General features: G+C 36.2%; 1 protein-coding gene and 1 long non-coding RNA gene across 2 annotated transcripts in view; one reads left to right on the forward strand and one right to left on the reverse strand.

Annotated features, from left to right (window-relative positions):
• The window catches only part of ANGPT1 (angiopoietin 1), a 162296-nt gene that overhangs the window by 97114 nt on the left and 41188 nt on the right, over window positions 1–23994 (forward strand). Inside the window, exons 5-6 of the mRNA XM_062627177.1 lie at window positions 6324–6451; window positions 11888–11989. Of these exons, the coding sequence (XP_062483161.1) occupies window positions 6324–6451; window positions 11888–11989 (230 nt within the window). The remainder of the gene's footprint in view (window positions 1–6323; window positions 6452–11887; window positions 11990–23994) is intronic.
• Window positions 11851–14277, reverse strand: LOC134167963 (uncharacterized). Its single transcript, XR_009966344.1, has 3 exons — window positions 13885–14277; window positions 12512–12766; window positions 11851–11970 (listed from the first exon to the last, which is right to left on the reverse strand). It is a non-coding gene; the product is annotated as an uncharacterized LOC134167963 (long non-coding RNA).

Raw genomic sequence — 23994 nt, forward strand, 5'->3', positions numbered from 1 at the left:
TTGGTCAGGCAGTTGTGCTGGATTGCACATCCCTTTGGGCATCTCATGTGCACTCAGTGGTATGCACATAGCCATGAATGGCAGGAGATTGCTGGCAAAGGGGTCATTTTTGCTTTTGCTCCTTGGGAACAAAATCCTTGCACTTCTCCATCCAGTCTAGTGATTGTGGGGTCACAGGATGAGCCTGATCACTGAGCTGCTTCAGTGGAGTAATAGACCTGTATAACAAACAAAGAAACAAACAACAAGAAGACAACAAAGAAAGCAAACAAAACCTTCAAGTGTTCCTCCTCCCCTTCCCCTCCCCACGTTACTCCTCCCCTCCCTGGACCCAGAACACCTCTTTTAATAACGAATTCGTTCTCTGGCTATGAGGCAGTCTACAACCAATGGAAATGGGAAGAGTTTAGAATTGGATACTAAGTGCATGTAAATCTACTAAAAAGTTCCTAATGTTTTACCAATAATAAGTAACTGCAGTATTTTTTAATTTCATATATCTCAATGGATTATAATATTCTGACTCTTTTTCACATTGGCTATATTGTGTGATGGCAGTAGCTTTAATAATCCAGAAATACCTTTTTGGAGAGGAAAAACATATAGTATGTATTATGTACCTGAACAAACTAAAATCCAGAAAATGCACTTTTCAAGTCCTTTTTGACAGGGACACAAATGTCACGGCTATCACTTAGATTTGTAGGCAGCACTGTGGTTATCTAGAGACCATATTTGACTTGAAGTCAGCCTCCAGGTTTGTACTATTCCCTGTGGTTTGTATAACATTTGCAGCACAACTGTGTTGTCACACGGTTGTCTTGTTGCACAGACTAGTTGGATGTCGCCGACAGTTATTAGGTTGCAGTTTAATGTTTGCTCTCAGGTGGAGGTTGGTATATGCAAGACTAGGCCACTGAAACAACAGATCATACCTCTGGCCATAAGTCAGCAAAAACTGAGTGGCTGTAACTCTTTGCGTATTTTTCCTCCTCAAAGCAAAAATAATCTTCACCCTTTCTCTGTCAGATCTGTTTGTGGTTCCTGCTGCTAAGACTGGGAATACATATACATGTGTAGGCCATATTGGAGGCCTCCTCACTGGGAATATTTGACTGACATCCTTTTGATAACATTAACAACCTGTTCCTGGCTTGATTCTTTGTGAGCCAGGCACTATTTGCCATTATAACTGGAACTGTGATGGTGCACAGAAGCTGCACCCAAATGGCTGAGAAAGAGGTCAGAGTTACAGGGTCTCCTGTAGAAATGTAGGATTCCTCACAATGCGTCTGGAACCCTGAAAAGATCAAGGCAAAATTTATTTGCAGTCTGGATGTAAAGAGAATCTGCCATTTGGTGGTCCTTGAATGACCTGTCCTGGAATGCTACAGCTGGAGGTAAAACCCATCAATTTACAACCTCCTCCTTTCTGATTTTGTTTAGAAGTTGCTCATCTGGGGACAGAAATTTTCACTTCAGATGCTTTTGATAGAGCAGCTAAAATTTAGATCAATTTTGTTTGCCAATATGGAGGGAAACATTTCCTTTCTGTCTTCAAAAGCATAAGATATTTTTGAAGTGTCTTTTGGTATGTATAGTGATTATTAAGAAAAGATTTTAATTTTTTAATTTTAAAATTATTATATAAGAAAATCAGAATAATGCAAATAAAACATTAAAACAATGAAAATATAATCATTCACTGAGAGACTACAGAAATCTCTGCATATCTGTCCAAATAAGTCACTATCAGGGAAACAAAAAACTCAACAGCTGCCTTTTATTTCCTGGCAATATTGCTGAAGGACATAAGACTCTCTTGATTAACTCAGCCTAAACCGATTTCACAAACATGACAGTTCACATATTAAATAATTTAGTAAATATGAATGTGATTTTATTGATTCAGTCAACATAATGAACTGTAGTTTAACATTCTTTCCTGCTTACAAACTGCCTTATTCATTTACCCAATATCTGATGGGGACTTGAAAAACAATGAAATAACCACTTTGTTTTCTCAAAAGTAATTAGAAAGTCTCAATTTAAAAATCAAGTATATTATTTCTTAAGTATTTTTTTTCCTAGTAGACGTGAGATTAGATAATTTTCATACAGCTAGGAAAAAAAAATAGATATTGTATGTTTTAAATTTCATATTACCAGGAGGAGAACTGTAGATTACTAAATACTTCAGAAGCTATTTATTCTTGGTAGCCAGTTTGTATTTCTTTAGACCCAGGCAGAAAAGCAGATATCCTTCATCTGTGATAGGCCTTAGGAAATAGTAAATTAATTTACTATCGACTTATTTTCATAACTGATAGCAGAAAAATAGTCTCAGCATGCACAGAGGTACACACAACTAACACTTAAGGGATTTCCCTGGCTATTGTTTTGGGAAAAAGCCCTACATCTCTGAACCCTCTCACTTGCAAGTGTCAGTAACGTTTTCTAAGAAATCTGAAGAGACTACAGCCTCAGATACCCACACTGGCTTTATACTGAAGGTTAATGCCCTGTTAGTATCAGTAGCAGAACACTTGGGCAGACTCATACAGGACATCAAGGTAAAGACAGAGCTGAAAGACTGATAATTGAAATAAATAATTCATAAAGGAGGGAAACACAAGTAGCATAGCCCAAGGAGAAAGTTATTGGGCTAAAAATTAACTGGAAAACCTTTGGAAGTTCAGTGAAAGAAAAACTTAATTTTTCTTGTTAATTCTCCTGTTCAGAAAAGCAGGATTTTCCACATAGACATCATTGCTTCAAAGGAGCATGACTTCACCACCAGTTTATTCATCCAGAAAAGGCAATCAAAAATCCCTTCAGGGGTCCAAATTTTGGCTGAGCATGAGGTTTAAAAAATGATAATATTATTTTTCTTAACATAGACTTATCCTTTTCTTCAGGTACATAAAACTTTGGCATAAGCGTTTTTGAAAACAGCATAACTAACATTAGAAATCTGTGTAAAGTCAGTTAAGATCTTGAAGCTGAACAAAGAAACATAATGGAACGTATTTTGTTTTAGAACTATGTTTTTGAGCCTTGTTCTTTTTCTTTTTATTGTATTTACACACCTACCATATGTGAGCCAGTGCATCATTCAGGAACTTCACTTAATGTATAAAGGATTCAAGGTCTATGAAATGTTATAGAAAAACAGTCTGGAGCTGCAGTAGGTAGAAGTGGTTTGGAAATTGTATGGAATATTAAGTTATGAAAACAACAGGAAACCTTAGAAAAAACATAGTTTGCCCTAAAAGAACCAGTAACATTCCTGAGTATTAATTTTCTGATAACTTTGGATTGTTCTTGCAAATTACAGTCTGATGTATTAAGAAAAACTAAACTTTGTGCTGGTTATGCTTAATATACCATGCTGCAATCTGTAATTCTGTAACAGTTCAGCAATCTGTAATTCTCTAATAGTTCAGCTCCTTCACAAGGAGCTGAGAGCTTTTCTTCCAGCTGGGAGCACCAGCTCCTGAGAGAGGGCGAGGCACCCAGGGAAACCATAGTCTGGCTGCAGTGGTTCACTGAATAAAACCCACTGCTATAAAAGAAGGGTGTCAGGTTGCTTAATCTGTAGGAAAATAACACATCTGCTCTCTGTGATCTCAGGTGTTTCAGATGTCTGATACTGAGAGGAAGGCTGGAAGGAACTAGGCATACCTATGTCTGTGCTTGTCACCTTCATCTCTTACAGCAATGGCAGTTTTATTCTGTTTTTTTTCTAGTCTTTAAACATAGGAAAAAAAGTATTTGTAAGTATGCTTCCTGGAGATCCATCTCCTTAGAAAAATTATTTTCAAATGTAATTCTAATGACTTTAATTAAAATCTTACCTTGCTTAAAATTTAAATAACATGAAATTTAGGATAGAGTCATGCTTTTTTCTTTCTTTTTTTTTTTTTTTTGGTCTAACTTTCAGTTAAAAAGGAGCCAAATTCAAATTTCCTTGATTGACTGTTAAGTAGTTATTTCCAAATGGGTTTTAATGTGTGTATAACAGTTAAATAGAGATAAGATAATCTCTCTATATGCAGATATTAAAAAATAAGTACTTTAAGACTCAAGGAAATGAACACTCTGCCTCTGCACAATTAAATACATTTTTTAGACAGGAGGTACTGGTGTCTGCAGTTGAAACAACAGCATTACAGAAATTCAGGCCAGGAAGAATGGATCTAATATAAATCCCTCTGAAATCAATGAGAAGCTTGGCTTTAACTCCTCTAGGCTTTGGCTCCAGCTCCAAGTAATTCTTCAAATTGGACTTTGGCCACTGATATCAACACCATCTGCTTACAAAAAAGTACCATGAAGTCTTTAATTAACACAAATCCTGAAGGCCTCAGTTCTATGTCTTATCCATAAAACGGCATCTTTGTGAGTGCATTGTTAATGCATACTTTGCTGAGAACCTCATTGCCTGCCACCTCATGGAAATATTGTCATCTACTGCATTGCCAGCGCTACCTTTTCCAAATGTGGCCAGTTCTCAAAGCCATAGATTTTCCAATTGAAATTCATATGCAAATATATGAACCAAGTTTGATTTTTATTTATGATGTTGGATAAAAGCAATGATATGCAGCAAATACATGGAAAAGGAGGAGTAAGGGGTTGTGTTGTTTTGTTGTTGTTTTTTTTTTTTTTGTTAAAATCAAATTTTAAAGAGACAAAATAAAACACATAAAAGGGAAAAAAGAGTGTTATATCTCTAAAATTCTGACCTAGAGGGCAGGATAATCTTACAGTTCAGAATTTTGTTTCCCACTGTTTTTCTATTTTCACCTTTTTACAAAAATCATCAAGGTAAAACTTTTAACCTTCATTTTCCTCAGTTTCCCCTTCTGTGAAATGGTATTAATGCCCGTTGATCTGACAGTTGTCAGAAATTTGCCATCCTAAACTACTGCTTTGATGTGTTCAAAGAGACAATATATCAGTCTGAAAATCCTTGACATTATTTCATACGATCTTAAGGCGCAGATAGTCCCACATGTCACGCTGTTGCTTTTTTGCACATCATTGTCATTAAGCATGAGTTTTGCAGCACAGGCTACTTTATTGAAATTGAGTAAGTCATAGTCCCTTTTGCACCTATAACTCACACTTTCAAGCCAAAAATAAGAAAGATGTGTCTGTCACAAGACGATGAGTGTGTATGGAGAACTTAATATTGTTTCCTTATTGTAGGGATTAATGAAGTGCTGGCCTGGGCCCTGCACAGCACTTAAGGACATGTTTAACTTTAAGAATCTGAGTAGACTGATGGATTTCCATGGGAATACTGATGTGCTTAAAGTATGTGTTGGTGGCATGAAGTCATATCCTTCAGTACCTTGTGGGTCATGCTACATTTGTTTGCGAAAGTGAAGGAACACATTCAGATGTTACTTATTCCACAGGGAATCTCTTGGTTCTTCAAGACTGGGAGCCTCAAACATCTTACCTTCCTGATTTCTCAACCTAACTTCATATATGTGGTCTTTCTGCAATACATAGAATCAAGATCTACACTGGTATTTTAATATTAATTGTTCTCCTATTCTGGGTCAAAAAAAAATTAAATAAGTTATGGCTCTAAAGAGCTGACTTCAGTAGCACTGATTTTTCTTATTTTTTTTCCACTGATTGTATCTAGCAACTTTTATGAATGTAGATATGAAAATAATTAAATAATTCTCTGAAAAAAATAACTTAAGCAAGCAGGTCCCTTGCCCCAAGTCCATAGACTGCTCAAAAAGCAGTACCTCATAGGTAGGAGGGCACCTCATAGGCACCTCAAAAGGCAGTACCTCATAGGCAGGAGGGCACCTCATAGGCACCTCAAAAGGCAGTACCTCATAGGCAGGAGGGCACAAGCTCCCTCCTTCCACGGTTCTACATTGCTGCCTTAGCAGATCCATGCTCACATCTGTGTCAGATTGCAAAACTGAACAAGTTTTCCACCTCCATGTGCCATCTCTGGGATGTTCTTTGGCACCTCCCGGGTACAGCTTGAGTCGGAGGCACAGACCTTTGCATTCAGAAGGAATGTTCTGTGTTCACATCTCTATGTAGACAGGATGCTCTGTTTATCTATTTACATAATGACTTCTGCTGGTGCCTACTCTGCCATCTGCCTGCAAGTTTCATATTAGTTCTTTAACAGAATTTACTAAACACACTGTGTAACAATTGCAGTACAGTTATTAGTGTGCATGATTAAGGGGAATACAGTGTGCAAGAGCAGACTTCCTTGATGCAGAAACACTTAAGATTGCTATTGTAACTTACTGTGTTTCTTTTTTTTTGTTTTGCAGTTTTACTAAAAAATGTAAAAAAAGAAGAAGAAAAGCCTTTCAGAGACTGTGCAGATGTATACCAATCTGGTTTTAACAAAAGTGGGGTCTACACTATTTATATAAACAATGTCTCAGATCCTAAAAAGGTATATACTTGTTTTATTTTCTTATTTGTTAATATGATATTGCTTGGCCGTAAAGGAACTTTTGGAGCCTTTATTGAAGTTCTCATTCTGCAAACTATTTTATAGTAGGGGCTGCATTTCATATTGAAAAAAATACATTAGAGTGAAAAAAATGGTAAACTATTATTCCAGACATTCTTCTTTCTTCCTAACAGAGAATCCTTCCTCAGTTCCAACATACACTCCATAACTGACTCACTTCCTCCCACTTGGCAGGTTCACTTGAATCAAACTAGGGCTGCAAATAAATCTATGATAAAGTTTAGAAGAGTATTAGTAAAGTGCGATAATGAGGAAGATGATGGGAGGGATTATCTGGTAGCACAGGGGAAGAAATAACAGACTGAACAGGTTTTAAAGGTAAAGATTTTAAAAAATCCTGTTTCTCTTGTAGGGAGCAGGGGAGAGTGGTTTTGGCTGTAAAGAATGCTGAATGTTAGCACTGTTTGAAATGATGAAGCATATATAATCCTACCCTTCTCAAAAAAGAAAAAAAAAAAAGAAAAGAAAAAGGTATCTGGGAGTATTTTTTTTTTTTGATAGAAATGAAACATTAGTCTGTAAATGTGACTGGTTTTTTTTTGGAAGGCTCTGGTTGCTAATGTACCTGAAGCTAGGAACATGAAAGAATAACCTAAGCCTATCTTATATGTGAAGGAATTCTGGCTGTCCTTCTGACGGGACACTATTAGGACCAGCACCCCAAAAGGACAAGAGCTGATTAGCTGGGAGTGGTATCCAGAAAGTGGGCTGAACAGGAGAGAGGCAACCACATCTATCTGGTGAATTTATTCTTACTGAATCAAATGGTGATACTGCAAACAGAAAAAAACAATAACAAATATTACCAATGTTATTGTCTCTAGTTATTTTATGATGTTATTAAGACATGTAAAACATATTGCTAAGCTTAATTTGATTTTATTAGAGGCCTTTTGAAGCCTGTAAATGTCAAATATTATATTTTACTAAGGAATTAGAGTTCATTATAATGTCAGTAGAATTGGGATGAGAGAGTGCTATGGGCAAAGATTAATATAAATCTGGTGAATGTGAATGGAAAAATAATTGACCAGACATAAAATACAGACACTTCATTAAGCATTACTGAAAAGGACAAGAACAATATAAGCAGTTCTGTAGAATCTGTTCAATTCCAAACAGAGATGAAGCATCAAAGTCCAAATTGCATTGAAAGCTTGCGATGTTTTTTCTTAGCTTTATTAAGGTCATAAGCCATTCCCAAAATGCTGTGCTGCAATGAAAAACAGTGGCTATCTGAACACACTGTGTCACTTATGCTTCTGGTGTATTTACTTTAACCCGCTTCACCAGCAATATAAGGACACTACGGAAGACACCCAGTCTCTATCCCTGCTTGCAGACACTGCTGTCAATTAATACAGGCAACACAATTCAGCTGATATCATTTCCTTATTTTTTTCCTGAAAGATTCCAATTTTAGCAAGAAAATGTGGGAGAGTGCGTGTGTGTTGAGGGCATTTCTGCTACCACCTGTTTCTTTCTTGCCCTAGTGATAACACAGCAAGAGCTGATCCTGGGCACATTCATGTTAGTCAAGTGAGGAATGTGATTGCTTTAACAGATGGTTTTTTAGACATTAAGATCGCATTAACAGTCTGCAAGTTAGTGCTGTGCAGAGATAGCTGAAACAACTTCAGCTGAGGTAGCTTCAAAATCACATGAATGCAGCACTCTACCAGTAATAATTAGCCCAGAGGTAGCACCATGCTGACAGTGTTAGATTGATCTGGATCCCAAGCTAATATCCTGATAGGTACCTCATGCAGACATACCCTCTTGTTCAAAACCAGCTTATTTATCTGGATTACCACAATGCATTGCACAATCCTGACACGTTTTTAGAGGCCTAATATATTGTTATCATCTGTAAAACAACCACTGGCAGCTGTCTCATTTATAGTAATTTTATACTTCAGGTCACAAAAATTTCCTTTTACATTTCCTGAGGGATAGTTACTAGAATCCTGATATCCAATAGGGGATTGATTGATGGCTTGGCTTCGCAAGCGAAGATTTGGGAAGGGCTTTAACTGCACTTACTACAAGCACAATGACCAAGGGTATGTCGGATATGCAAATCTGGTTGGAAAAAAGGTGCTTAGGTAGTCAGGAAGTGTCCCACCAGGGCTCTCATCTCCTGAGCAATCTTGAGCTACCCATGCGCTGGTCCGCCCGCATGCAAGGTTGGATCTGCAGCTTCCCACGCACCTTGTCACCTATCGTTTCGACCCTCGCCCGTCCATACAGACAAGTGAGAGTAACCCCTTCCAGCTTGCGCAGTGGATTTTTTAGGTGAAGCGCAGCTTGCACAGAACTGCCCCCATCCTTTACACCTGAGATTTAACTGCCACAGCCCAGCTAGCCAGGACAGTGACAGCGAAGTCCACAGGTCGTAGGTTTTGTTATCTCTTTGTCATATATACATATGTTACTGTCAGTTTTTTTGTTTTTTTTTCTGCTGATTTTACTGTCATATAGTCATAGAAAATTATCCTCTGTGCTTCCAGCTCCGTAGCGTTTATATGCATTTAGATATGCATACAAATTTAGATTGTACTTTTTCTTTCATATTCCTAGCTTCAGAAGTTCATTAGTTTAGTTTATTAGTCTTCCAGCCCTGAATCAAAAATTAGTGATCCATTTGTGCTTAAAAGAATCTTAATAATCCATATTTTGAGATGGGAAGAGAAAAAGGTAGGATTATTAAGCTAATTAATTTTCTTACTTTGGTGTGTGTGCGCGCAATGCCTAGTGGTGTTGACAAATAATTGTCCCTAGGCCATAGTGAGAGCAAAGGCAAGAAGAGTCCTTTCAGTCCCCTGAAGACCTGGTTTCAGCTACCAGGCTGAAATGAGCTGAGGAGCAATGGGAGAGAGGTTGTCACCATTTTGGAGCTGAATGTACCGTGTCACCTTCAGGTTATAAAGTAGGCCAGAAGGACTGGTCTGAGCACACACAGAATCCCTGTATCTTTCCTTGGATCAGTATATTTGACTCTCCTACTGTCTCCCCTAATACCCTCACAGGCATGACTTCTAAAAACTTCTGGGTGCAGTGCACTGAAAATGTAACATTATAATTGCCGGTGGGGTCTATATATCTGGGGTTTTTGTGCTCTGCAAAAGGAATTCCACTGCTGTCACGAATGCAGCTTCACTCCTTCCCCTCTACTTCCTGCCTGTGGACATCCTAACAAATTGTCGTTGATGGTGTCTCTGAGCATAACTTCCAGAGCTTTAAACCATTAAATGCATGCTAGCCCCATATACTGTGGAAACTGTCATCCCAACACAGTTAACTTCAGGCTTCTGCGCAGCAGAGACACATTGCCTGAATGTCAAATGATGGTCTTGAGCTTGTTGCTCTATACCAAAATATAAACTAGTGATATATCTAAAATATGTATAAATAATCCCATACTTACCTTTTAGGAGTTTGAGTACTTTTCCCTTAAAATTTGCATCTAAGGAAGGGCAAGAGTGCAGTGCTTTAGGTGCTCTTTTAACCTATATCAGATTATTTTATTGACAATAAACTCAGAATCTAGAGATGAATACAAATTCAAAGTCACTTTTCTTCATCCTTTTCTTTTTTGGTAGAGGGTTAAATAGCAGAACATGTTAAAAGGTGTTTAATGGCTGAGTGCCCTGACTTTGTCTGGGACAGAAGCCAGTCCAGGACATTTGCTGGCTAGAGCTACCCACACTGAACATCTATAATCAGCTTGGCACTCTTGTTAATATGGCAGGTGTTTATGTCTACCAGTGTAGAAAGTGCCAGACCACACAGTGATGGCTTGTGAATAACGGACTGCTGATAAATCTTTCATTGTGCATTTTTCAATTTTAATTTGCTATAATTTTCAGAAAACATCAAAGCCTTTTTATAGGTATTTTGTTATATTTTAGTATGAAAAACCTATCATTTGTTTGTGCACGTCTTTAAAATGACTAGTCTTAATACAGCTGGGGATTTAATGCTTTAAAAATTGGCAGTGGATTCATGGGAGCTTGAAATGACTTGAAAGTAAATCCATCATTTAGAAATTCTCACTCTAAATCAGACTAAAGAAATTAAATCCGGTAGATAAATGTTTTCACTCACAGTGTCTTTCCTGAAGGAGGAATAGGGCCAAAATGTTTGTCTAGGAAACTGTGGGCTTTCTTGTGGTTACCCTTGAACAAGTTCACATGTTTGCACTGTTCAGCATTCTGTTTCCTTCCTATACCTACACGGGAACTTCACTCAGCATGCCTGCAGCAAATTGAAAGAAAAGCACTTGCACAGGACGACTGAACAATGCTTATGAGTAAGAAAGGTTCAGAATTGCTTTCCCTGAGGGTAGAATATTGTTCTTTAGTCAACTGAGGAATGAATTTTTATGTAACTGAATAGTAACCTTCAATTTGACAAATCAACTTAAAGCTTTCAATTACAAAGCAGTGCTGAATGGATCAACTCTTAATGCAAATGTCCAAAGCTAAGCCAATGGGTGATAACTCTTCAACCCTCTTACATATTGATGTCTTACTTATAAGGAGGGAAATAACATTTCAACAGCACAGGCAAATTAAATTTAGGATAGTTGCAGTGCCAATATGGCACTGATGAGTGCATGGGAATGAAAATCAGGGAAAATTTATTGAACAAGTAACACAGAGAAATGGATCTTAAAATCAAGTGTCATACAAAAATAGGAAAAAAAAAGACTACTACCACTTGCCATATTCCAAGAAAAGTGAATTAATAAGCAGTAATTGCTTTTTTATCATTTATCCTCTATTTTTGAAAGGATAATGTAAGAAGAATGAAAATGAATGAAAATTAAATATATATTTTTATTATTATTGTTATAATTCAAAGCAAAACATAATAATTGTGCTATATTTCGGACTTCCTGAATGTGTATTTTCTGTAAGAATTCCTGAAGATTCTTTCTTAGGCAGAATGACACTGTTAAATAGAAAACATTATTATCACTGAAACACTCCTGTTTGTTAAGAGGAAGTGAGTGGTTGTAGGGATACTGCAGAAAAAATAGAAAAGGAGCACAGAGGTAATGTGAAGAGGAAAGCTGAGGATGCAGAGGGAGGTGATGGGGAGATGTTCTTGAGTAATGTGCTGAAAGCAAACATTGAGAGAATTACACTGAACACAAGGAGAGCTCTGGTTGTAATCAAGTGATTGAAGATAACATCAAGGGCATAGGCATGAATCCATAAGAAAATAAGCTTCCTTAGTTCTGTCATTCACAAATAGTTCTCTCTCTACTTTTTCCCCCTTAAGATTACAGAATTCCAATGCAAGTTTTGTTTGTTTTAATTTTTTAATTTTATTTTAATTGTTGCATAGGTCTTTTGCAATATGGAAATTGCTGGAGGAGGGTGGACAGTCATACAGCACAGAGAAGATGGAAGCCTGGATTTTCAAAAAAGCTGGAAAGAATACAAAATGGTAAGGTGAAGAATGTGGAATAGTTGTACAGTTCGTAGACATGTTATATTTCAAATAGTACTTCCGGTTATCTTAAACAGATAGATAGTCTGTCTACAGTGGTGTGGTGTGGTCCTGCAGTCTTTCATGAGCTACCTTTTGTCGTGTCTGCTACTTTTGAAAACTATATTATTTTTACTCAGTTAGTGGGGTATTATTTCCCATGACTTAGGGTTTCTTTCAGATCAGTTACTGAAATTAAAGTGAGGTTAGGCCCAGGCATATGCACTAAATAATATTGTCGTCTGTCCTTCTGAAGTTTTGACTTGCTGTGTCATTAAGGAGTAATAGGCATGTGATGGTTTTCCTAATGTATGGATGTTCCCAGCTGAGGGGAACACTTTCAAAACTTGAAGCATCTCAGATAGAAATGAAAAGTTTTATTGGGGCTTATCCCATGTAATACAACACGTCTGCCAATCAAACTAATGTACTGGAAATGTTGATACTTTGAAAAAGATTAAAAGAAAATAAATAACTTACCAAATTACAGATGACATGACTTCAGCTGGCTCTTTTTTCATTGACAATTCAAAAAAAAAAAAAAAATTTACTCCAATCTAAATAACTCCTGATTTTTTTTTTCATTTGGTGCATGCTCAGACTTTCTGATAGACTTCTTTTCTTTGAGTCCCTGAGAACTGGTTTGGATTTCAGTGACATTCCCAGTTAAGTTTTCAGAACTGTGTTATCAGCCTGGAAGAGGATAATCTTTCTTCCAGCAGTTTTCAGAAGGCACTAAATGAAGAGAGGGAGATATAAAATGTTTAAATATAAAAGCAATTTTAGTTCAGTAAAAAGTTCTGTTACAGAGCATACCATTTCAGAAATAGGTACAATATTAGATTATTGAAGCAAAATGTCATGTTGGATTTAATGGATGCTTCCTTTTCAATATTTTCATATTACTTGAAAGCATAAATTATAGAGATAAAAACTAACCATCTGGGTCAGGTCTCTGCTACTATGGATAACCAGAGGATGTAATATATTTCATAATTTGTAATGTTCTAATTTAGCAGGAAACTTGAAATATGTTTTATTTTATTTTAGTTCAGAGTCAAATAAAATATTAAACATCAATTTATTTTGGGGAAAAAAAAACTTTGAAAATTCTACCAGTTCTATTTATGAGATTTGTATATGCAACCTAAGTTGTTTTCTATACATGGGCTGGTTTAATTTATACATATTGTACAAATTATCGAGACCTATTCAATTTTTCTCTCCTGTGCTTTTTCTCAGACCATTTAATAAAAATAGACCATATTTTTAAAGTTTTCCCATATGGCCTTTTTTCACATATATCCCTTCACTTACTCAAACATTTTTCTCAAATTTTCCTTTAAAACAGTGTGAGTCTGTTCAGGATCGATTATGTTGGGTTTGTCTAGTTCAAGCAGTCCAAATTAGTTTTGTTTCTCTTTAGGAATGCCATAGTCTTCTAAGAGATCACTTTTATCAAATAAAAAGGATCTGTTTTGGACTTTTACTGATAGTTATCCTATAAGTAAGTCATGAGAAAAGGTGGGATTTAGGCTTGTCTCTGCTTCTATGAATTATTTCATCAGGGTAGCTACACCCCCTTCTGTCACCACATGTTGGATGATTGAGGCTGGTGAATGCTCTGTGATTTGTTGGAATATGTGACCGCGTCTGAACTTCAAGGCAATGACACCACTGGTTTAATTCCCTTAATTAAATTAATTACTTAATTTAATTCCCTTAATGAGAAGTTCAGAGATGGTGTGTGATATCTATTGGATCACATTCCTTCTTCCTAATAATCTACCTGGCATTTCTTCCAATGGGAAACTGGGTAGTGTGATGAGGAGCACAATGGTACTTGGTCTTACTTGGATTGATTGAACTTAATATATGTTCTCTCAGGCCATAGTTCAGATACAGGTTTTCAGATTTGCTAAGACATTTTTCTGTGCTTGTATCTCACTAGGGCCCCTGATTCAACAGAAATAAACCATATAACAGCAATAAGTCGTCTCTGGGCCTTTAGTTTCAGTGCATTTACTTCTTATTGGAAAAGAATATGGAAAACTGTAGAAATTATTCTGTTACAACTCATTACAGATTGTCAGCTTCTAAGCTGGACCAGGACTCACTCGACCAACCTGTAGTACTGCTAATACCATCACAAATTAATGGCTGTTCCAGTTTAGGAGGCCATTGAACATTTTCTCTGACTCTCAGCTGAGATCCTTATAGCAGGTAACTTAGGAAGGGTGAGCATGGAGTATCCTCTGGGAAGATGAGTGACAGTGCTGCTGGGTTACAGGAGTGCCCTGGCAACAAGGACGCAATCATTGTCTTTGATTCAGTTTCATGGTGGTGCCTTCAGCTTACATGGAAGTACTTCAATTACTGTTTAATGTATTTTCCAGACACCAAAAAAGGAAACAGGTTAAAAGAGAAATAAAGCAGCAACAAATCTTCTGAAAGTAGGAAATTTACAACATACATACATTAATTGCCACAATGTCAGTGATACTACAGTAATAGTGATACTTACTTTTTCTTCTTGTTCTTTTGGATCCGTTTCACCTGACATCCAATCTCCACTCTGTAAAATGAAGTTACCTTTCTTTGGTAACTAAAGCAGTAGCTAATGAATACAAAATCTTTTATGCAGGTTTATTGTTGTGCCAGATTGGTTATGGCATCTTCTTCCTTAGAGGCATATGTGCTTATCAATATTACCCAGTCTTGTGCTGTGCCTTTGTGCCATTGGGCCATTTCAGTTTTGTATTGTTTGTTCCAATAGTAATTGGAAGAAATTCAGGGGAAACCCTGTGAGTTCATCCTCCCATACTTTTCTTATCAGCTCCTACTACATCTGTTCTTTCACATTTTGCAGTGGATTTTCCATTATACTATTCACTGCTTATCAGAAAAATATGAAATGGAGCAACGAATAATTTCTTTGACAACAGCAGCTAAGATCACCCTGCAGCAGATTTCAGCCATTTTTCATTTTTCCTTGCCTGAAGAATGAATGTAAAACACTATTAGAGTTTTGACCTCTAGAAAGGGAATATAACTTTAAGAACTATTATTTACCATCTGTAAACCTGCGCTGCTTTTAGAAGGGGTATTTCCACAAGCTTATTTTCTAAGACACAGTTTCTGGCATTAAATAGGCAGTCATTATCAATAATCAAATCCAAGCAGATTATCAGCTCATGTGATAACTTGGCTATCAAGAGTTCTTTCTCAGTTTCCAACTTTTAGTTCTTGGATAAATGAATCTTTCCCAGTTACTGTCTATTTTTGCCAAATCAGATGATGGACTGTTGGATTCCCTATTCTTTAGAGTTTTAACATGTCTTGTTTATTAATTCCCATTAATTTCACCAAAGTTATTCCCCACCCAATAGCCCAAATTCACTATCAGTTTCCTAGAGGGGTTTCTGGGGGGACAAGCTTATTGGGGGCTTCCTCAGATCTTTATTTTCTCAGGCCTTTTATTTTCTTGCTTTCTGTCATTGGAGAAAGACTCTCAATAGGTATTTGAAATTGTGTGCCTTAGCCAGCCTGCAATAATTCTTTTCCTAACCAGGTCTGGTTGTTTGAATTGTTTTTTGGTTTTTGTTTTTTTTTCCCCCGTATGTCAGTATTCAATTGTACTGCATGCTTTATTGCTACAATATTGCTATTTTCCTTTCTCTGATGAAAGCAAGCTATTGCTTTTTTAATCATTCACCATGTAATGAATTAGATTAGGATCACTTGTATGTGTTAGACTCATAGCTGAAATTCTCACAGCTTTATGGCAACCACCTCCCATCTTTCTGACTGGCAGCTGTTTCTTCTTTTGGTTCTCTGGGGCAAGAATGACATTCAGCAGTGAATTACACACCCCCTGAATCTCATTCTCCTGATTAATACCTAAGGGTCCAACATCAGTTCAGTGGTTAATACAAGTCTGCTGTCAATTTATCTCAGAAATCACCACTAGGATTTGTGTGTGCCTGAAAAGCACACCTACAAAACCACTTCCATTTCTGTTGGAGTTTCTTTTACTTTTCTCTCAAAGCTGTTGGGTCAAAATGACGGCTAACTCTGTAGTGCCAAAGTGGTATGATGCCAAAGCAAGATAATTTATGCTCTTCTAAGGCTTAAATTCTGCATCACTGAGATCACAGAGGTGGTTAAAAGAACTTTCCCAAGAAGTATTGCGGTATGAAGTTATAGTGGGCATTTACATTATATTATCTGGAATAATTTGGCTTTCCTTTGAGCATCAGTAAATTTTAACTAGTATAACAAATCTGGTAATCTGTGTCTTCTGCTTTCCTAAAAGACAGCTGAACACCTCTTCAGACTTTGATTTCCTTCAAGGCTTGAGGGTTTTTACTTTTTCATATACTTCACAGAGTTCACCTCTGAGTAAACTCTAGTTTGGACACAAGTCCCACCCTTTTCCTGGAAGACCCTCAAATTTATGACAGTCAGGTGGCTGGTCACCTCATGTTTTCACCTCATCAGTCCTTGCAAGTCCTACAGACTGCAAGTTGGTATTTGGGCATATAGATGTACTTGAATTATTCATAGAAAGAGCTACCATTCCAGCAAAGGTTTTATTTCTTAGCACACTCTTCCAGTTCATTCTGAAAAGTTCCAGATGTTATTTATATTTAATTTTTATTTGCAAAGTGTCTAGCTCCTGTTTCATAAGATGGACTTTTAATTCCTTTTATGGTCTCCATCTGTTTTAAGTCTTATTTTAATTTATCTTGTGAAGGTTTCAGTTCCAGGTTTCGGTTTTATTATTCTTTCTGCCTACCTTTCCTGACTCTAAACTCTATATTGCTTCAGTAATAATACTAACTTTCACTTTTTTCTTTTTCAAAATAGGTCCTCACCACAATTAACATTGTGCTTGACCTGAGAAAAGAGGCAAAAACTCAAGCTGTTGTGCTGTTTCCTTTTGTAACATTAATTGATGATGGCTGTTTTTCTGTTGCAGTTTTGTCCATTTACAAACTGTGTGCATATTCTTTTTTCTCTCCAAACACTTGAAGAATCAAACAACTATGGGTAGAGCTCCAACTCCTTCCAGTCACATTAGATTATTCACTTTCTTTTCAAGTGAGAGGCCAATTGCATACAAATGAACAAGGCACATTTTAAATATGTTTGTATAAGCCTCATGATTCTTATTCCATTATTTTAACGGAAAACAAGTTCAGATGTGTTTTTCTTTAAACAAAAATTACATAAACCATGTGGCTTGGCTGAAAAGAATGTTCTTGACAGAAAAAATAAATTTGCTCATAAATTGAATGCTCATATTGTGGAAACATTATCGTAACTCTTGGTTTTCTTAAAGCTAGCTATTCTGAATTAATTTTAAATCCTTTTCCGTATTATAAGTATTTAAGCTATGTTATGCATTGATATGGCTGTAAAATTTTCTCACTTCTTGCATTCACAGTAGTCTAATATTATTGATATATTTGCCACATTCCTGTGTTCTTTAAATAAGAACTCAAATACTATCAAACAGATCTGAAGGTAGTAACACTGCTCTTCCTATGACTATTCCAGATTGAATGAGTTTATGAAAAGCCCATATTTTGGATCGTCATTCATGATAAATTTTTGCATTTAGACTAAAGAAAATGGACCTTTATTGGCACGTGGAAAATGTGTATATAAATATATGCCAGCTACAGATTCCTAGCTATGAACAGGCCTGTGGTTTTATGACAATTAGACATTTCCTCCACTGATTATGACTTGAGATATATTCAGGTAATCTATTATTTTGTCACAAACAGTAACTCAAAGAAATATAAGCAAAGCAAAAAAAAATATTACATTTAATGTGCGTATGCTTGTTGATTGATCTGATATGGATATAGATTTTTCATCTTCACTCTTATTACCCCCAGATTGTTTGCCTGTGAAGGATCCCCCCCCCAGGGGCAAAGATATATAATTATACAAAGATAAAGCTGCTCCTGATAGGTAACTGGATTTTTACACAGCACTGCCTTGATTTCAGAGTTGAGAAGGTTTTATCATTAGCACATGGGGTATTCCGTTTTGCTTTCTTCTGCTTAGCAGAGAAGCAGAGGTTGTTCAAAGCATGTCTTCATAGTTTCTCCTTTCCTTTATGGCTTACCAAACCCGTTCGGAGGGAAAGAATTGTTGGTTCAAAGAACGTGAGGAGGTATTTTGAAGATGGGAATAGGAAAGTAATACAGAAAGTTTTGTGGAAGGTGGAAAGCTTTCATAACACTGTGTGTACTATATCCATCTAGCTAGATAGATAGATAAAGAGCTAGAGGAATATCTCAATTTCTTTTGCAGAAACAGTTTCATGTTCTTTCCCTGCCAGTAGTCTGAAGAATGTTCTAAATGATGTTGCAACATCGACATGGCCCTTCCTGCAAAATGAAGGGTTTGAGGACAGGATGGACCTGTGAGAAAGGCAAAAACTAGAGAATGCATATCCTTGGAAAAGACAGAAGGCATGTTCCTTCTGTACTGTAAACAAACAAGACAAGTTGGGAGTGGTGGTATTGAATTATGTTGCTTAAATAGGCAACATAAAATGAGAGTGAATTATGTGAGTACAAGGGGATAAAAAAAAAGCACACTTCAGACATGAATAATTTTGTAACATGTAACCACAAATACATTTCTGACGATAGTACACTTCAGTGTCATGAGTTAGTTACATCTGAAAAAGATCATTTACTTCAAGGGACTGGGATAGATGACATGGAAGTAATTTGCTTCTTTCAAATATTTACCAAGTAATTTGGATATAAGGAAATGATTTTTGGTGAATTGAATGTGTATTAAGATACTGCGTGAATAACGCCTTTCATGGAGACCCACCCCTCTGTGATAAAGTATGACATGTCATGCTAGTTTAATAAAAAGTCACTTCTGACTGCAACTGTTACTCAGATAATTGTCACTTTCATCAGTGTCATAAAAAAGAGCCAGCATGTACTCTGGTTCACCTGAAATCTGAATCCAGCATGTCCAGTGGAGACAGACATGATATCAAAGCAGTGAGAGACCATACTCAGTTTTCTGAAAGCATGCACATGAAACTTGGTACTGAGCAAGGCTTAATCTACAGTGTGCATTTCAACAGTATGACCTCAGAGAACAAGAATGAAACAATATTTGTTTCAGAGGGGTTTGGATCACTAGATTAGGCACCAGAGAAGGTGTTACCACACAAGGAAGCATTTTTATTTTGGGACATATTTTTGGATGTAAAATTATACACAATTTATTATTGGAGCACAGTTGTGTTTTAAATGTGTGATACTCAGCACGGTCTCCCTTATGCAAATATAACTGGGTAACATCAGTTTCAAGACTTGTGTTGACACATGGCTATATACTTATGTCTGTTTTGCCACAAGTGTTTCAATTTAACACCATTAGTGTATGCCACTTAGACTTATGTGGTCTTCCAAAGGCTCTTAATATAACCGTGTAAGGCACACCATACATATAAAACCCAATACACTTTATGTAATGATATCATGATTAAGCTTAATTATGCTAACATCCTGTAGCAGAGCACCATGAGAAAGATTAATGCTACTAAAGATACTTTTTAACCAGAAGATGGAAATGCCAGATGAGATTTTAAGAGGTTGTTTTGCGAATCAGTGATTCGAATATTTAGTAGAATTGTCGCAGAGTTCCTACCAATTGATAGTTGTGTGCTTTCATCATGGAACAGCTTTTTCTTCAGGGATGAGCATCTCCTGCCTTATCTGTTCCATCTGGGATTCACTGGAGGAGCTCTTCACTTCGGGGCTAGCATGTAAAATTAGCACTATAACATTTTGACCCTGGTGTGAGTCACCTTCTGTTCTTAAACTATTTAGAGTAGCAGATGAGCCAAAGCAAGAGAGAAAAAAAGCAATCCATTAAGTTTGATTGGTATTTAGGCAGATTATGGGGCAGAGATTCAAATCCCTGATCAAGTTTACATATAGATGGTTTGACCATTGATCTTCCCTGTAGTATCTATGCTCCTAGTCATGCACATCTTTGCTATATGGGATGAATCAGTGTCTTTTGAAAAGAAAAGAGAATGAAGCCCTACCTCCAAATGTTCTTTCTTTTTGCCTGAATTGAAACCAAGGTACTTTTGGTTTTTTAGAAATTTTTGTTAAAGATTTTAAATCAGGTTTTAAATGAGGGCTAAAAGCCCTGAACCAAGCAATTTATTTCTTTGGAAAGAACAGCACACAAAGATCTCTTACACTCCTAATTCATCTTTCTTTGATCACAAAACTTGAGTTTTCTTTAAAACATACCAATCTCCCTGGGATGCACTTACTAGGAGCCACACTAAATGCCTGTATATATCTATTCAGAGTGAAGAAGGTGGTTTGGGAGAGAGGGTCTCAGTATAAATTTTCTGAGTGGTAAATGCTCTGCTGTTTTTAGTTAAACAGTAAGGAATTTAGTTTGAAATCGAGGCCTGTGGATAATGCACTGTCTGTTGTATATGGGTCACTGTAGGAAACAGATGTTTGCGGACCATTACCTGGACAAAGGAAGTTTGATAAACTTATGCTGTATGTTTTTCAAAAAAAAAAAGAAAAAACTGAACTTCTGTAGGTCTACTAATGTATTTGTTCTAGAACAGAGAGCAACAGCCTGAATTGCTGCAGCATATGAAGCTTTTGAGATGCACATTTCAAACTTGGACTGATTATATAACCATTTAATTCCTTAAAATATCAAGAATTTAGGGGTTTTTTTAGACTTTTGAGAAGGTACCTCTGGCTTTAATCTAAACGTATTTTTTGAACTTGCCAATAAATATTTATTAGTATTTTATAAAAATAATTCTGAATATTTAGCATTATTAGGGTATTTGTTCTCTGAGGAAGCTGAAGTCATTTCTATAGACCACATCTTTATTTAAAATATTGTAAGGAATGATTCAATGTGATCTAAATGAAGATGTATACTGACCTTTTTAGAACTTATCTTCTTAAACAGAATCTATTCCACATTCTCAGCTAAGGCAAAAAGAGATGAATATTCTTTACGGCTTCTGAGAAGACACTGCTGCTGTAAAACACTGATTTATTATCTGCTTTATTCAGTGAATTGTCTGACAGGAGATGAACCCATAGGATATGTTGACTGTGTCTGGTTTCAATTTTGTTTTGTCTATAAAAAGTCAAAGCTTCCTATGAGCATTATCAGGCAAAATAAATAATATAAGAGAGATAATTGTTTAATGAATTTGGAGTAACATGATTCAAGCCAAATACCCCCACAGATTTTGCCAAAGCTAATAAAACTCTTTTGCACCCTACTTATTATTTTTGAATAATCATCAACTTGTAAATTCTTAAGGTCATTTTTAAAACAAGTATTGAAGCTTGTTTCTTTGTGCTTGTGAGTGCCTTAGTAGTTTTGACTGTTAATCACCATGCAATTGGAAACAAGCTGATATAAAAAATATATAAAATTTATGAAATTATGAAATCATGGACTTGTGTCTGTGATTCCTGGTTGTAAGTGCTTTAGTGCATGCTAAAGAAAAACAAATTACAATTTATTTTTTTTTTTACATAACTATTGGTCACTATATCAGAATTTACACAATATACAATATAGTTATAGGCATAAAGAGCCATAAGACTCCTTTGCTTCATCCTAGTACCTCTGAGTCTTTCCCTGCTATATTCTCCCAACTTCCAGAGTGCTAACAAGGATAATGTAGGAGACCTCTGAAAACTTTTGGAAATTTCTGAACTTTTCCCATTACATTAAGCACTGTTTTGGGAAGTTCAAGGCTCTGATTTGGCACTCCTTCCAAAATGTTACAGAAATTTCAATGGGAAATTAGTATATTTGGAATAAGATTTAAATTTTAACAATTAATCCCTCTACTTGGAAACATACAATGAGCAAAATATAGGAAGTTAATGACAAAATAGTGTCTCATAGTCATTTAAAATGTAATTTCGGAGCAGTGTTTACTACCTACTGGGTTTCAGAGGGACTTAAAATGTAGTTGACTACAAACAAACACATTCACTACAAACAAACACAGATGTTCCTATTCCTGGAAGATTGATAGCTGAGGATGACTTGGAGCACTTAATTTACTTCCTTGAGTTTAAGTACAAAACTTTAACTCAAATAATTCTGAAAGTATTTGCTATAGCAATATGAATGCAAAACCCAATGAGTATGTTGGCAGAGTATACATGTACTGGGAAACAAAAACATTTCATGGCAGCTATGAGTCTGAATACGTGAGTCCTAATGTCAACTTTTAAGATTCAGAAGTATGCTTTAAGTCCTTCTCAAATCCAAACTCCTTGTCTATCGAAGATGATAAGCATGGTCCTAGACAAGGCTGCAGTCACCTTAACGTGTGGGACCCCACAGATTTAAGCGGCAGTATAAACATAAATGGCTTGTGTTTACATCACTAACTAAAATGGTTGCATTTCCTTACTGAAATTTCATTACTGAACAACTACTGAACTATCTCATGAACAGCAAAATTAATGAGTTCTGCTTTTCTGTGGATTTTTGTCCTGTGTCCTGCATAGAAGTCCTATATTTATTACTAATAATCTCATGAATCTCTATTATTTTCTAAGAGCCTTTGTGGCAATAGCTTGAGTTCCCCTTTTATGTCCCTCAAATCTCTCCCAGATATTTAAGGATTCTCTAAGGCAATACATGCTCAGCATCTGCACCTGGCTGCCTGGTGTGCGCCTGCTGATAGGCAAGTGAAATAGGCAGCTGTTGAGTTCCTTCTTCAGCATTTCTCTCAGCAGCAGCTCATCCCAGATGCCAGTTCTCCTGAAAACTCATTGAACTTTAAGTTTGTGTGATTTCTATCTCAACCTCAAATGCGTTCAAAAAATATTGCATGAAAATAAAGGACAGGTGGACATAACAATTGCAAAAGCTTGTTTTCCTTAAGCATTATGGCTGAATGAAAAAAATAAAAATAAAAATAAAAAAAGAGATTTTATATTTGATTTGATCTTATATTTTATACTTTGAAGGCTATAGATCTTGAAGGCAAATCAAAAGAACCTGGCACAACCATTTTCTTTGCCACCATCTGAGAAGGGAAGGTTTAATTATGATTTTCAGGGGGTTTTGTTAATTGCACATCATTCTCTTCTGTGCACAGAAGCATCAAAATAGTAGTGTTTTTGCAGCAGTGACAGACCAAGATACAAACAGGGAAAGCTGTGTAGTTAGAAAGTCAGCCAAAATATGTGGAAAAACTAACAAGCATGAAAGTCTTTCTTCAGGTTTGAAATAGTGGCCGTAAACTGTAGACTAAATACAGGTTGGAAGCAGTAGAATTTGGTATAATAAAATTATACTTGAAGAGATGGTTCCCAACTCTGTACTCAACAGAAATGTACTGATGCTCTCTGTTTCAGATCTATGAAAGTTTGAGTGCCTTTTTGTTTATTGTTTTTCCCAGCCATATTAAGTATTTAAAAAATGCACAACTTCTTAGGAACATTCCTTGCTTCAGAGATATGTTTTGTCTTCCACTTGCTTCCTTGGTTTTCTTTTCATATAAGCAAGGATTTTGTTTAAAAAGAAGTTGCCCTTGACAAGAAAAAAAAAAATAAAAATCACTGTTTAGGCATTTCTAATCTGGGTTTCAATATTGTAGCTCCTTATAGTAAGATTTAGTTTTTTCTAACTAGTGTGGTAGCTTTCCTCATAATTTTATATTGCTTTTTATATTCCTCCAGTTCCCTTTTGCTGCAACTTCATTTCCTCTGGTCAGAAGAAAAAACCACTTAATGACAGATTGTCGTGTTAGTGTAACAGTACATGTGAAAAGGGAGAATGAAGTGTAAATGTGAAGAAAAAAAATTGTTATTATTATTTCAAAATAGTTATATATGATGTCTGGAGTTTATATAGAACACATATGGGAACACATTATGTTA

Source organism: Pezoporus occidentalis, unplaced genomic scaffold (genome assembly GCF_034315485.1).
Source record: "Pezoporus occidentalis ecotype Australia unplaced genomic scaffold, CSIRO_AGI_Poc_V1 ctg3, whole genome shotgun sequence".
Classification (NCBI taxonomy): Eukaryota; Metazoa; Chordata; class Aves; order Psittaciformes; family Psittacidae; genus Pezoporus; species Pezoporus occidentalis.